General features: G+C 51.7%; 1 protein-coding gene across 2 annotated transcripts in view; it reads right to left on the bottom strand.

Annotated features, from left to right (window-relative positions):
- Positions 1-508: 508 nt before the first annotated feature.
- The window catches only part of CTDNEP1 (CTD nuclear envelope phosphatase 1), a 30,534-nt gene continuing 18,267 nt past the window's right edge, over positions 509-12,775 (bottom strand). For both annotated transcript variants that reach the window (XM_082256901.1, XM_082256902.1), the window contains exons 2-8: positions 12,177-12,243; positions 10,540-10,658; positions 3,521-3,592; positions 2,644-2,760; positions 1,901-2,012; positions 1,723-1,807; positions 509-876 (exon numbers count right to left, since the gene is read on the bottom strand). In XM_082256901.1, the coding sequence (XP_082113027.1) occupies positions 816-876; positions 1,723-1,807; positions 1,901-2,012; positions 2,644-2,760; positions 3,521-3,592; positions 10,540-10,658; positions 12,177-12,243 (633 nt within the window). In that variant the 3' untranslated portion in view covers positions 509-815. The remainder of the gene's footprint in view (positions 877-1,722; positions 1,808-1,900; positions 2,013-2,643; positions 2,761-3,520; positions 3,593-10,539; positions 10,659-12,176; positions 12,244-12,775) is intronic.

The raw sequence follows: 12,775 nt of genomic DNA, 5'->3' as shown, positions 1-12,775 counted from the left end.
AGAACGCCAGGCCAAGCAGCGGTGTAGCAGAAATTCTGACCAAAGGACCAAAATCTGGAAGCTAGAGATCGCCACTTCCTAATTTCTACCAGATGAAGGAGGCAAGAAATAGAGACGATTACAGCAGAGCTCCTGGGACACTAGCAAAAAACCGAGGCCTGCTGGGTAGAGGAGGATTTACATCGGGCCGGCCCTCAACTTGTCTGTTTGCCAGTGTGCAGTCCTCCTGTAAGCGGCAGTATAAACCCATTGGAGGCCCGCACCCTTCCTCGCTATGAGATATACAATGCTTTGAACTGTAGCGTACAGAGAGGTCCAGACGAGGCCCGTACAGTCCACATCACAGGACTGGCCGAACAGAGCTGCAGTCTAGATTTTGTTTGAGACTTACAGACCCTTGCCTGACACCAAGACGACAGCTCAGCAATGTAGGAGGAAATTGGAGGCTCCGCCCCCCCGCCATCATGTGACCAAACATAGGGATGTACACACACACAATCAGTGAACACAGTTTGAAATAATTCTCTTTATACAAGAAAGTCTACAATTAAAAACCAGACTCTGTGTCTCCCCACGCACGCATCGGCCCCTGAAAAAAAGGGGCGGGGGGAAGGAATTCATAGAGTTCATGGTCACCACTTTCCCCCCCCCTGTGATAAGTGTCCTAGAGGTAGAGAAGGGGGGCCGGGGGATGGGTCAGCATCTTCCTTCCTCGGAGGAGGGGTGTACAGTCTCTGTCTGTAGATAGGGAGCAGGAATAAGGCGGAGGAAGGGCGTTGATGAACGGGGGGATGGCGGGGAGGGGGGGCTCAATGTCACCACAGTCGATGCTGGTGAAGATTACGGCTTAGGACAGAGCGGACATCGGCTGTAAACCTGGAAAGGGGGAGAGAAGAGGAATGTTAGTGTATAGAATGAATAAAGTTGGATCATTCAGCATTTCATGTATGGAAACAAGTGGTCACCCCCCCCCCCCCCACCAATGGTAAGAGACAGGACAATGTGTCCCCCATACTGTCTACTCTGGAGTCAGGATAGGTCATGCTTTAAAACAAGTGGTCACCCCCCATACTAATTATTCTGACCACCAGTGGGAGGCGACTCCAAGGTATGAATTCTGATCCCCCAAGAGGTGGCGGTGCCCTGATAACCTCTCCTGAGGGGTGATGACGCCCTCTTTAGGCATGCAGTGTAAATCCTTGGGAAGGTCCCGTCCGTCACCCCGACCAAAATGTCTCAACTGCATCTGACCCCAAAAGAGCAAAAGGTCTGGCCTACGACGTCACAGGGCGTGGCCTACGACGTCACAGGGCGTGGCCTACGACGTCACAGGGCGTGGCCTACGACGTCACAGGGCGTGGCCTACGACGTCACAGGGCGTGGCCTACGACGTCACAGGGCGTGGCCTACGACGTCACAGGGCGTGGCCTACGACGTCACAGGGCGTGGCCTACGACGTCACAGGGCGTGGCCTACGACGTCACAGGGCGTGGCCTACGACGTCACAGGGCGTGGCCTACGACATCTTGTGGCACGACGTGTGGCCTGATTTGATGAAGTGTTACAGAAGGCTGGCCATGTGGTTCTGTCATGTGATCAGAGAAGACCAATAAAGTAAATGCTGGAGGTGTTGGGGGGATGGGGTCAGTCGGGTGACATCACAGATGGAGAAGTTATGTAACCAATGAAGAAGCAGCCCGGCTGGGTTGGTTGTCACCTTACCTCAAGGCGTCCAGCATGGGAAGCAGGTTGAGGAGCGCGGTGTCGCTGGGGTCACTGAACCAGGACTTGATAGGAATCGCATTATCTGTAGGTCAAAGTTCAACACATCTGATGAGATAAAAGGTTTCCAGAAGGCCGGCCCCATACAGGGCGGAGTTATCTATGTGAGGACACTTACCTGGGTGACTCCGGTACGCTCCCGGAGAGTTGTCCAGGATGACCACACTAGACAAGTCACTGTGAACCACAGAAAGGTCCTTAATGTAACTGCCCAACTCCAGCGTGCAGTGCTGCCGGGAGAGAGAGAGGACCAATCAGGACAAAGAAGACACAGGGAGGAGGGGCTAACAATGCAGAAAGTCATAAAGACACCAGAGGAACCCTGGGTGTGGTCAGTGGATGGAGGAAGGGAGTACAATCTATGGGCAGTGTGCTTCCCCCCATACATGGGCAGTGTGCTCCCCCCATACAAGGTGAGGTCTCAGGGTCTATGGGTAGTGTGCTCCCCCATACAAGGTGAGGTCTCAGGTCTATGGGTAGTGTGCTCCCCCATACAAGGTGAGGTCTCAGGTCTATGGGTAGTGTGCTCCCCCATACAAGGTGAGGTCTCAGGTCTATGGGTAGTGTGCTCCCCCATACAAGGTGAGGTCTCAGGTCTATGGGTAGTGTGCTCCCCCATACAAGGTGAGGTCTCAGGTCTATGGGTAGTGTGCTCCCCCATACAAGGTGAGGTCTCAGGTCTATGGGCAGTGTGCTCCCCCATACAAGGTGAGGTCTCAGGTCTATGGGTAGTGTGCTCCCCCCTACAAGGTGAGGTCTCAGGTCTATGGGTAGTGTGCTCCCCCATTCAAGGTGAGGTCTCAGGTCGATGGGAAGCATAGAGGTGAGCTCTCCCAAAAACAGAGGAGACGCTCCGCTCACCTGTCTGTAGAAACGCCTTTGTAGGATTCCTCTGCTATTATCTAGTTTGTCGGCCACGGCAGAACCGTAGATCTCCATACTGGCTGTGAAGACGACCAACTCGTACCACTGACTGACCTGGGCGGGGAGATACAGAAGATCAACTGAAAAACTGCAATACATTAATGTCTCCACTCTACATCACTTTCCTCGACGCGTTTCACCACAGCTGGCTCGCTCCCATGAATAGGGGACTTCTCCTTCCTAACCCATTAATCTATGAAGTTTTCATCTTTTGAGGAAATAAATGGAATGAAGAGCGAAGTTTTGGAGAGCGGCTCATATTGGAGACAGGCGGTGGTAGCCGGCACCAGGGTCGTCTGCCGCGTGATGGGAGAGCAAGTCTGGGGCAGAGCCGAGGCGCTGGGTATGTTTACAAATGTATCAACCTAGATATAATGGAGATACAATTCCGATACACAGACACTCTCCCCCACCAGCCCCTCGTACACAGACAACCCCCCCACCACAGTATCCCCCACCCGCCCCTGGTACACAGACCACCCCCCCACCACAGTATCCCCCACCCGCCCCTCGTACACAGACCACCCCCCCCACCACAGTATCCCCCACCCGCCCCTCGTACACAGACCACCCCCCCCACCTTCCCCTCGTACACAGACCACCCCCCCACCATAGTATCCCCTCACCCGCCCCTCGTACACAAATCAACCCCCCACCCCAGTATCCCCAACCCACCCCTCGTACACAGACCACCTCCCTACCCCAGTATCCCACATCCGCCCCTCGTACACAGACCACCCCCCCATCCGCCCCTCGTACACAGACCCCTCCCCCCAGTATCTGGACTGTATACAGAGATGATAGATGGACTCACCACTTCCAGGAAGAAGTCCACGTGTGGCCTCTTATGTACAAAGAATCGGACCGGGTGTTTGTCTATAACCACCTGTAGGGGAGATAGGGGAGGATGATTAATGAGGATGTGACTGTACTCCCACTTTACACTGTAAGACCTATAGCCTGTTACCATGAAGTCTGTGACCCCTAAATAATCAAAGCCATGCTTAGATGTGTATTCCATGTACTTCAATGTAGGAGACACACAGACTGTCATTGGCAGTCTTCCCTATTGTTTGTGTATTGAAATGGAATGTGGATTGTGCCTGTCCCATTGTTAAATGTTAATGACCCCACATTGCTCTGTCCGAGTGGCTAGATAATTAGTTCAGGTGAATTCTGTTTCTATATACAATTTCATCTGCATATGATAATGTAGTCAGGCAGAGGGGAGGGATTGTGTACATTGTATGGGAGTGACTGAGTGTAAAAACCTGTTTCTATTGGATTGTGAATGTCACATCCTGTCCCCAACAAAAGGTCCACCTGGGCGGTAACCTTGTGGGGGAAAACTGTATGAAAGAGCAGCTGTACCATTAAACCTTGAGTTATACTTCACCCTCAATCTAGAGTCCTGTCTCTTATTGGGGGAATCTGCTACAAGGGATTGCTATGCTCTTCATACTCCATTGGATAATCACTAAGCTCTTGTAAGATCTTGTTCCTGTTCCTGCTGCACCCTCTGGGGAAAAATAGATTTTTGTAAAATCCTTTTCTCTTAAGCTCATTGACAGACACAGTCCTCTTTGATTAATATCAAATTGGGTTATACTGCCCTATACAGGAGTAGGACACTAGGCAGAAGGAAAACGTTCTGGCCACACCTTAGGGGCAGTCCCAGAGGGTATATCCTCTCTCTCCCTGCTACAGGATGTCAGTTATGTCACAAAGCAGTGTCAGAGAATTTAACCCAACTCAAAAGTAGAGGGGCAGGTACTGCGTCTGTCAATGAGCTTAAGAGAAAAGGATTTTACGGTAAGATTTTACAAAAATCCATTTTTCTCTGTCGCTCATTGACAGACGCAGTCCTCTTGATTAATATCAAATTGGGACGTCCCAAAGCAGTGCCACAAATGAGGGGTGGGATAACAGAAATCAAAATCCAATCTAGAAGGCCCAACCGGTGCCAACTAGAAGTTTTAAAGGCTCATCAGACCTTGCGGCCAAATGAGGCATCCGCCCGCCGATGCCATCACATCAACTTTATAAAATTTTGCAAAGGTATGCACCGACGACCAGGTAGCCGCCTTGCAAACCTGGACCACTGACGCCTGATGGTGGAAGGCCCAGGAAGCACTAAGCGCCCGAGTGGAATGCGCCTTGACAGGGAACGGAGGATTCCGACCCTTAATAGAATAAGCCTGTACCACCGTCTGTCTGATCCATCTGGAGATAGTCGCGGCAGATGCAGGCAACCCCTTTTTGGGGCCATCTGTGATCACAAAAAGTGAATCCGTTTTACGAAACGAGTCCATAGTTTTCAGGGATACCCTGATCGCCCGAACTACATCCAAGGAATGCAACGCACACTCCTGAGGATGACTGGGCTTAGGACACAGGGAAGGTAACACAATATCTTCATTCAGATGAAACTCTGAAACCACTTTAGGAAGGAAGGATGGATTCGGACGAAGAACCACCTTATCTCTATGAATCACCAGATATGGGGAACGACAGGATAATGCGGCCAGTTCTGACACCCTGCGTGCAGAAGTGATAGCCACCAAGAAGGCCACCTTCTGGGATAACGTAAGCAAGGGAATCTCCCTGATATTTTCCAAGGGAGGTTTCTGAAGAACCGACAACACCAAATTAAGATCCCAGGGCGGTAAGGGCGCGCGCACTGGCGGAGCCAAGTGCCACACCCCCTGGATGAAATTCCGCACCAAGGAATGAGTAGCCAGAGGCTTCTGGAAGAAGATTGCCAACGCTGAAACCTGACCCTTGACAGTACTCAAGGCCAGCTTCTGCTCAACTCCTTGTTGCAGAAAAGCCAAGATTCGGGTCACCGAATAGACACGTGGAGGAAATCCAAGGGATTCACACCACACAATATAAGACCTCCATGTGCGATGATAGACTTTTCTAGAAGTCGCTTTCCTTGCTTTAATTAGAGGTAGAAATAACTGAAGTTGACAATCCTTTGTCCTTCAGCAACTGAGTCTCAATAGCCAGGCCGTTAAAGCCAGCGATTGTAAAGCAGGATGGAAGATCGGTCCCTGAGACTGCAGATCCTCCCTGAGAGGAAGTCTCCAAGGAGCGTCCGCGACCAGCCTGCCCAAGTCGGCGTACCCGGGTCGACGAGGCCAGTCCGGAGCTACCAGGATAACTGGAATTCCCTCCACCTCTATCCTGCGAAGAAGTTTCGGCAGCAACTTGAGAGGAGGGAAGACATACAGTAGCTGATACTGTCCCCACGGGGTGACCAGCGTGTCTGCTGCGTCCGCTAGAGGATCTCGGGAGCGGGCTGCAAACCTCCGCACCTTCCTGTTGAGCCGAGCTGCCAACAGATCCACCCCCGGGGTGCCCCAATGAAGGCACAGCTGGTGAAATCCTTCTGGATGAAGAGGCTATACCCCTTCATCCAGAATCGGACGGCTGAGATAATCTGCCTGCCGATTTTCCACCCCCGGAGTGAATACCGCGGAGAGAGCTGGAACAAATCGTTCCGCCCAACGAAGAATGCTGGCCACTTCTATGGCCGCCAGGGCACTCTTGGTGCCCCCTTGGTGATTGAGATAAGCCACGGCCGTGGCCTTGTCCGACTGGATCCAAATCGGGCTGCCCTGAAGCTGCTCGATCCAGTAAATCAGACAAAGTCTGATCGCTCTCAGTTCCAATACATTTATCGGTAACCTGGATTCTATCGGAAGAAATTACTTCCCCTGGCTGAGCATCGGAGACCTAAGCCACCAGACCAGAGACTCCCTGGTCCGCTCGCTCAACCGGATCCGATTGTCCAGGGAATCGGGATTCTGATTCCATTTGAAGAGAATCTCCTTTTGGAGAATTCGGGCATGAGACTGGGGATACGGTACTGCCTCTAAGAAGGTCACCATCAGTCCCAGGATCCTCATGCAAGTCTGAAGGGAAGACCAGTTGAAGGACAGTAACATCCGAATCGTTCACCAAATCTTTCGGAGCTTCTCCGTAAGGAGACACCCCCTTGCCAGGGATGTCTCCAAAGTTAGGCCCAGATCTGTTCAGATGGATTCCATCTTGAATTCTTGTACCCGGACAAAATGATTGAGTGCTCTTAAGTCCAGAATTGGACGCACCTTGCCCTCCTCTCTGGGTATTGTGAATAGGTTCGAATAGAACCCCTGAAAACGTTCTGCTCAAGGAACGGGAACTACCGCTCCCTGTTGCATCAAGTCTATTACTGCCCCCGCAAAGCTTTTAAGCGATCCGGGGATAGTCGAATGTTGGAAGGGAAGAATCGCACCGGTAGAAGTGATCGAAACTCGATCTTGTATCCCGACCGTATGACCTCGCGAACCCCTTTGTCCGGGATTCTGGCAGGCCATGGATCTGGAAACCGGTGAAGACATCCCCCCACCCCAGAGATGGGTGGGGGCGCACCTTCAGGCTGTATTGGTCTTATTTTCAGGTTTGGCTGAGCCGGACTTTTGTTTACCCGACCAGCGCCCTTTGAAACCCCCTGCAGGGGCTTTGGAGGGCTTTGCCTTATCGCCCGCCCCAGCGGAACGAACAAACTTTTTATGAGCGGAAAAGGAAGGTCCTCGTCTGTTACGAGGTCCTTTACCCTTAGCAGTCTGTGACAAAAAAGTGCTCTTGCCCCCAGTGAGATCCTTTATAATCTCATCCAAGGTGGCCCCAAACAGGCGATCCCCCTGAAAAGGAAGATTAGCCAAAGCTTTTTTGGAACCTTGATCCGCCGACCAGCACTTTAACCACAACACACGTCTGAGGACCACTGCTGAAACAGATGCACGCCCTAGCAAGGAAGTGGCGTCACAGATGAACTGTAGTCCTTGTATAATCTGCTCCAGCAAATCTGATACTGCCGGGGGGATACTTCTCCCCTTTATGTCACGGCGTAACAATTTTGCCCATTCTGTCAATGTTTGTGAAACTAAACCAATGGCAATCACTGGCCTAAAGGCTGACCCTATCAGGGAAAAAATGGAGCGGGATTCCGCTTCCACTTTTCGATCCACCGGATCCCTAAAGGACGGAGCGTCCTCCAACGGGATAACAGTGGCTTTATTTAGTCTGGAAATCGGTGAGTCCACCACTGGTGGTACCGTCCATTTTTTAAGGAGGGATTCCTCAAACGGATAGCGCCTAGCAATGCGTTTGGAAATAGCAGGGGTTCGTTTCGGATGATCCCATTCTTCTTTAATTAGATTACCAAAGCATTTGGGCAAGGGAAAAACCTTCGCCATTTTGGTAGGCTTGCTGGTACCAAAAGGAATTTCAGTGTCAGCTACCTCTGCCGGTGTAACCTCCAGGCTTAAGGTTTCCCGGACAGACACAACTAGTGCGTCCACCAACGCTTCTTCTTGTGCTATGGCGGAGGCAGAAACGTCCTCACTGTCTGAGGAGACCGTACCAAAAAGAGCAACCCCAGAAGAGGGACCTGCAGCTGCAGTGACCATCTCAGAATCCGAATCTGAAGTGTCAGATGAAATAGGGGTAGGCGGGGGTCGCTTTCTTGACCCCCGTCCCTGATAGGCCATCTCCACCCGGGATACCAAAGACTCCAAAACTGCTGATAATGTATCAATCATAAGTGGGGCACTAGAGGGTCCTGCGGCCACCTCGAGGGGATCAGGTGGGGATACATGTGTGGCAGGGTCCATGATTATACAAGACACTTGCCAGCAAACAAAAAATAATTGCAAAGAAGAAAACTTTTTTTTTTTTCCTTTTTGTAATCCCCCAGCGCAACAGCGCCCCTCAGTGTTACCTGCTTGGACCCCACAGAGAGAGAGAGACCCCAAGGCTCACCACCTGATGCACAGAAGTTTCTATCAACCTGCTCTCAGCGCTGTCTCTTACAGACAGGAAGTCTTTTGGATCGTTTTCCCGGGTAAAGGAGGCGGCTCCGCCCCTTTACACGCCTTCCGGCGCCTCCCATGCTACTCCTCGAGGTAGCTGGTCACTTCCAAAATGGCCACCCCCATGCTGGAGACACGAGGCTACGCCAAGATGGCGGCCCCTGTGGAAAGATGGCAGCGGCCTGCAGGAGGTGTGCGGCCTGCGGGAGGATGGCGGTAGTCCAGGCACAGGCATCGGCCTGTATTGCACCTTATGTATAAGGTAAGATGCTATCACCTTCTTACATTGCCAGCCACTGACTTCAGTCATGGTCCCTTTACAGTGCCCCTCATACAGTGACTTCCGATAGTCAGCTCCCAAACCAAGCCTTCTGGTTCTTATTCACTAAATCACCCTCAAGAGGGGATCTGTGACACCTGTTATAGGATAGAGGGGGGATCCAGGATCATGAGGGTCCGATCATCCCAGGGAGGGGCCCGCGTCCACCCACAAACCCGTCAGGGGGAGAGGGGGAACATTTTACTCACCATACCGGAACCAGGCGGGCGCCAACTCCTGACAGAACCCCTCTCCACCAAGGTGGGGGGGCTGTCGACCAATACGGACGCCGTGACTCAGTTTCCAACTGGTCGTCGGCGTCCCGGCGAGACGTTTAACTCGCAGGGTCAGTCCCCGTCCAGTGGGACTATATCGCGGCCGACCCAGCGTGGAGCTATGGCCTGCACGCGCTCGTAGGCTGACTGGGGTGACCATTGGATCTTAACATCCAGCCCGTCGCCCAGATTCGGCATAATTGCTTGAAGATCTCACAGGAACAACTGGAGAAAAAAAGCTGCCTAAAAAAAAAGATTTTTCTAAAAAAAAAATCTTGCTAGGACCAAAGATCCCAGCAAGGAACTTAGGTCCTTACTCCTGACTAGACAGAAAAAAAACTGACATCCTGTAGCAGAGAGAGAGAGAGGATATACCCTCTGGGACTGCCCCTAAGGTGTGGCCAGAACGTTTTCTTCTGTCTAGTGTCCTACTCCTGTAGAGGGCAGTATAACCCAATGTGATATTAATCAAGAGGACTGCGTCTGTCAATGAGCGACAGAGAAATGAAGATTTGATCCCACTTTACACTGTGAGACCTATAGCCTGTGTCCATGAAGTCTGTAACTCCTAAATAATCAAAGCAATGCTTGGATGTGTATTCCATGTACTTCAATGTAGGAGACACACAGACTGTCATTGGCAGACTTCCCTATTGTTTGTGTATTGAAATGGAATGTGGATTGTGTCTGTCCCATTGTTAAATGTTAATGACCTCACATTGCTCTGTCTGGATGAGTAGATAATTAGTTCAGGTTAATTCTATTTCTGTAAACAATTTCATCTGCATATGATAATGTAGTCAGCAGAGGGGAGGGATTGTGTACATTGTATGGGAGTGACTGAGTGTAAAACCCTGTTTCTATTGGATTGTGAGTTTCATGTCCTGTTCCCCACAAGGTCCACCTGGGCGGTAACCTTGTGGGGGAAAACTGTATAAAAGAGCAGCTGTACCATTAAAGTTTGAGTTATACTTCACCCTCAATCTAGAGTCCTGTCTCTTATTGGGGGAATCGGCTACAAGGGATTGCTATGCTCTTCATACTCCCTTGGATAATCACTAAGCTTTTGTAAGAGTTTGTTCCTGTTTCTGCTGCACTCTCAGGGGAAAGAGAGGGTCGCCCACGGGAACCTGGAGCCTTGTCGTAGGTCCAGGGTGGGTAGCAGACGGCGAGACCCCAACCAAGCTGCAGCGGTTCGTGGAGTCTGAAGTGGTTACGGTGTCTGGTGGAGTGCTTGGAGCCCTCGGGAAGCACTAGGAGCATCTGTCAATGGAAGTACCCAGTCGGAGTGCCAGTCGATCCGTTACAGAGGATATTTGGGAGGGGGCCCCAAGGACGACTCATAGCATTATATGCAGACTCCATACACAGTCCTTACCTTTAATATAAAATCTGGGGGGGTTCCTGGACGGACTGTTGGCCTCAATACGCCATCATGATGAGAGTGGATGAGAGTCTCATCTAAATCTAGTACTAGAACCTTCTTCTTCACCTGATCTGTGGACACAACACCAACAGGGGTCACTAGAGAGAGGGGAGCGGGGGAAGTAAGGATACAATACAGAGATAGGGGGTAAAGAGATTAGGATGGATGGGGGGGGGGGGGGGGGGTGGAGGTACAGTACAGAAACGGGGGGGTGGAGGTACAGTAAAGAGATCAGGATTGGGGTACAGTACAGAAACGGGGGGGGATGGAGGTACAGTACAGAAATGGGGGGTACAGTACAGAGATCAGGATTGGGGGGTACAGTACAGAAACGGGGGGGGGGGTGGAGGTACAGTGAAGAGATCAGGATTGGGGTACAGTACAGAAACGGGGGGTACAGTACAGAGATCAGGATTGGGGGTACAGTACAGAGATCAGGATTGGGGTACAGTACAGAGATCAGGATTGGGGGTACAGTACAGAGATCAGGATTGGGGGTACAGTACAGAGATCAGGATTGGGGGTACAGTACAGAGATCAGGATTGGGGGGTACAGTACAGAAACGGGGGGGGGGTGGAGGTACAGTGAAGAGATCAGGATTGGGGTACAGTACAGAAACGGGGGGTACAGTACAGAGATCAGGATTGGGGGTACAGTACAGAGATCAGGATTGGGGTACAGTACAGAGATTAGGATTGGGGGTACAGTACAGAGATCAGGATTGGGGTACAGTACAGAGATTAGGATTGGGGTACAGTACAGAGATCAGGATTGGGGTACAGTACAGAGATCAGGATTGGGGGTACAGTACAGAGATCAGGATTGGGGGTACAGTACAGAGATCAGGATTGGGGGTACAGTACAGAGATCAGGATTGGGGGGTACAGTACAGAAACGGGGGGGGGGGTGGAGGTACAGTGAAGAGATCAGGATTGGGGTACAGTACAGAAACGGGGGGTACAGTACAGAGATCAGGATTGGGGGTACAGTACAGAGATCAGGATTGGGGGTACAGTACAGAGATCAGGATTGGGGTACAGTACAGAGATTAGGATTGGGGTACAGTACAGAGATCAGGATTGGGGTACAGTACAGAGATCAGGATTGGGGGTACAGTACAGAGATCAGGATTGGGGGTACAGTACAGAGATCAGGATTGGGGGTACAGTACAGAGATTAGGATTGGGGGTACAGTACAGAGATCAGGATTGGGGTACAGTACAGAGATCAGGATTGGGGTACAGTACAGAGATCAGGATTGGGGGTACAGTACAGAGATCAGGATTGGGGGGTACAGTACAGAGATCAGGATTGGGGGGTACAGTACAGAGATCAGGATTGGGGAGTACAGTACAGAGATCAGGATTGGGGGGTACAGTACAGAGATCAGGATTGGGGGGTACAGTACAGAGATCAGGATTGGGGGGTACAGTACAGAGATCAGGATTGGGGGGTACAGTACAGAGATCAGGATTGGGGGGTACAGTACAGAGATCAGGATTGGGGGGTACAGTACAGAGATCAGGATTGGGGGGTGGGGTATAGTACAGACATTAGGATGGAAGGGGTGGGGGATGGGGGAACTCACTGAGTCGGTTCCTGGAGACCGGAGACAGGGGAAGGATGTCATACCTCACAGTCTGGTATTGGATTACCTGGAAAAGAGGAGGTCATTAGATCACTTGACTCCGCCTCTATGGAGTGACTCCACCCCCAATATACATCACACATCATTCCCCAAATATTTCCCTTTCTAACAGGAAAAGCCGGACAAATCCAACATAACACTGGAGGAGAGAAAGAGAGGAGAGAAAGAGAGAGAGAGAGAGAGGAAGAATGGGGGGGGGGGGGGAGAGAGAGAGAGGAAGAATGGGGGGGGGGGGAGAGAGAGAGAGGAAGAATGGGGGGGGGGGGGAGAGAGAGAGAGGAAGAATGGGGGGGGGGGGGAGAGAGAGAGAGGAAGAATGGGGGGGGGGGGGAGAGAGAGAGGAAGAATGGGGGGGGGGGGAGAGAGAGAGGAAGAATGGGGGGGGGGGAGAGAGAGAGGAAGAATGGGGGGGGGGGGAGAGAGAGAGGAAGAATGGGGGGGGGGGAGAGAGAGAGGAAGAATGGGGGGGGGGAGAGAGAGAGGAAGAATGGGGGGGGGGAGAGAGAGAGGAAGAATGGGGGGGGGGAGAGAGAGGAAGA

This window comes from Pelophylax lessonae (genome assembly GCF_965119305.1).
Source record: "Pelophylax lessonae genome assembly, chromosome: 4".
Taxonomy (NCBI): Eukaryota; Metazoa; Chordata; class Amphibia; order Anura; family Ranidae; genus Pelophylax; species Pelophylax lessonae.
The sequence above is the reverse complement of the archived record's forward strand: the minus strand, read 5'-3'. Positions and strand labels throughout refer to the sequence as shown.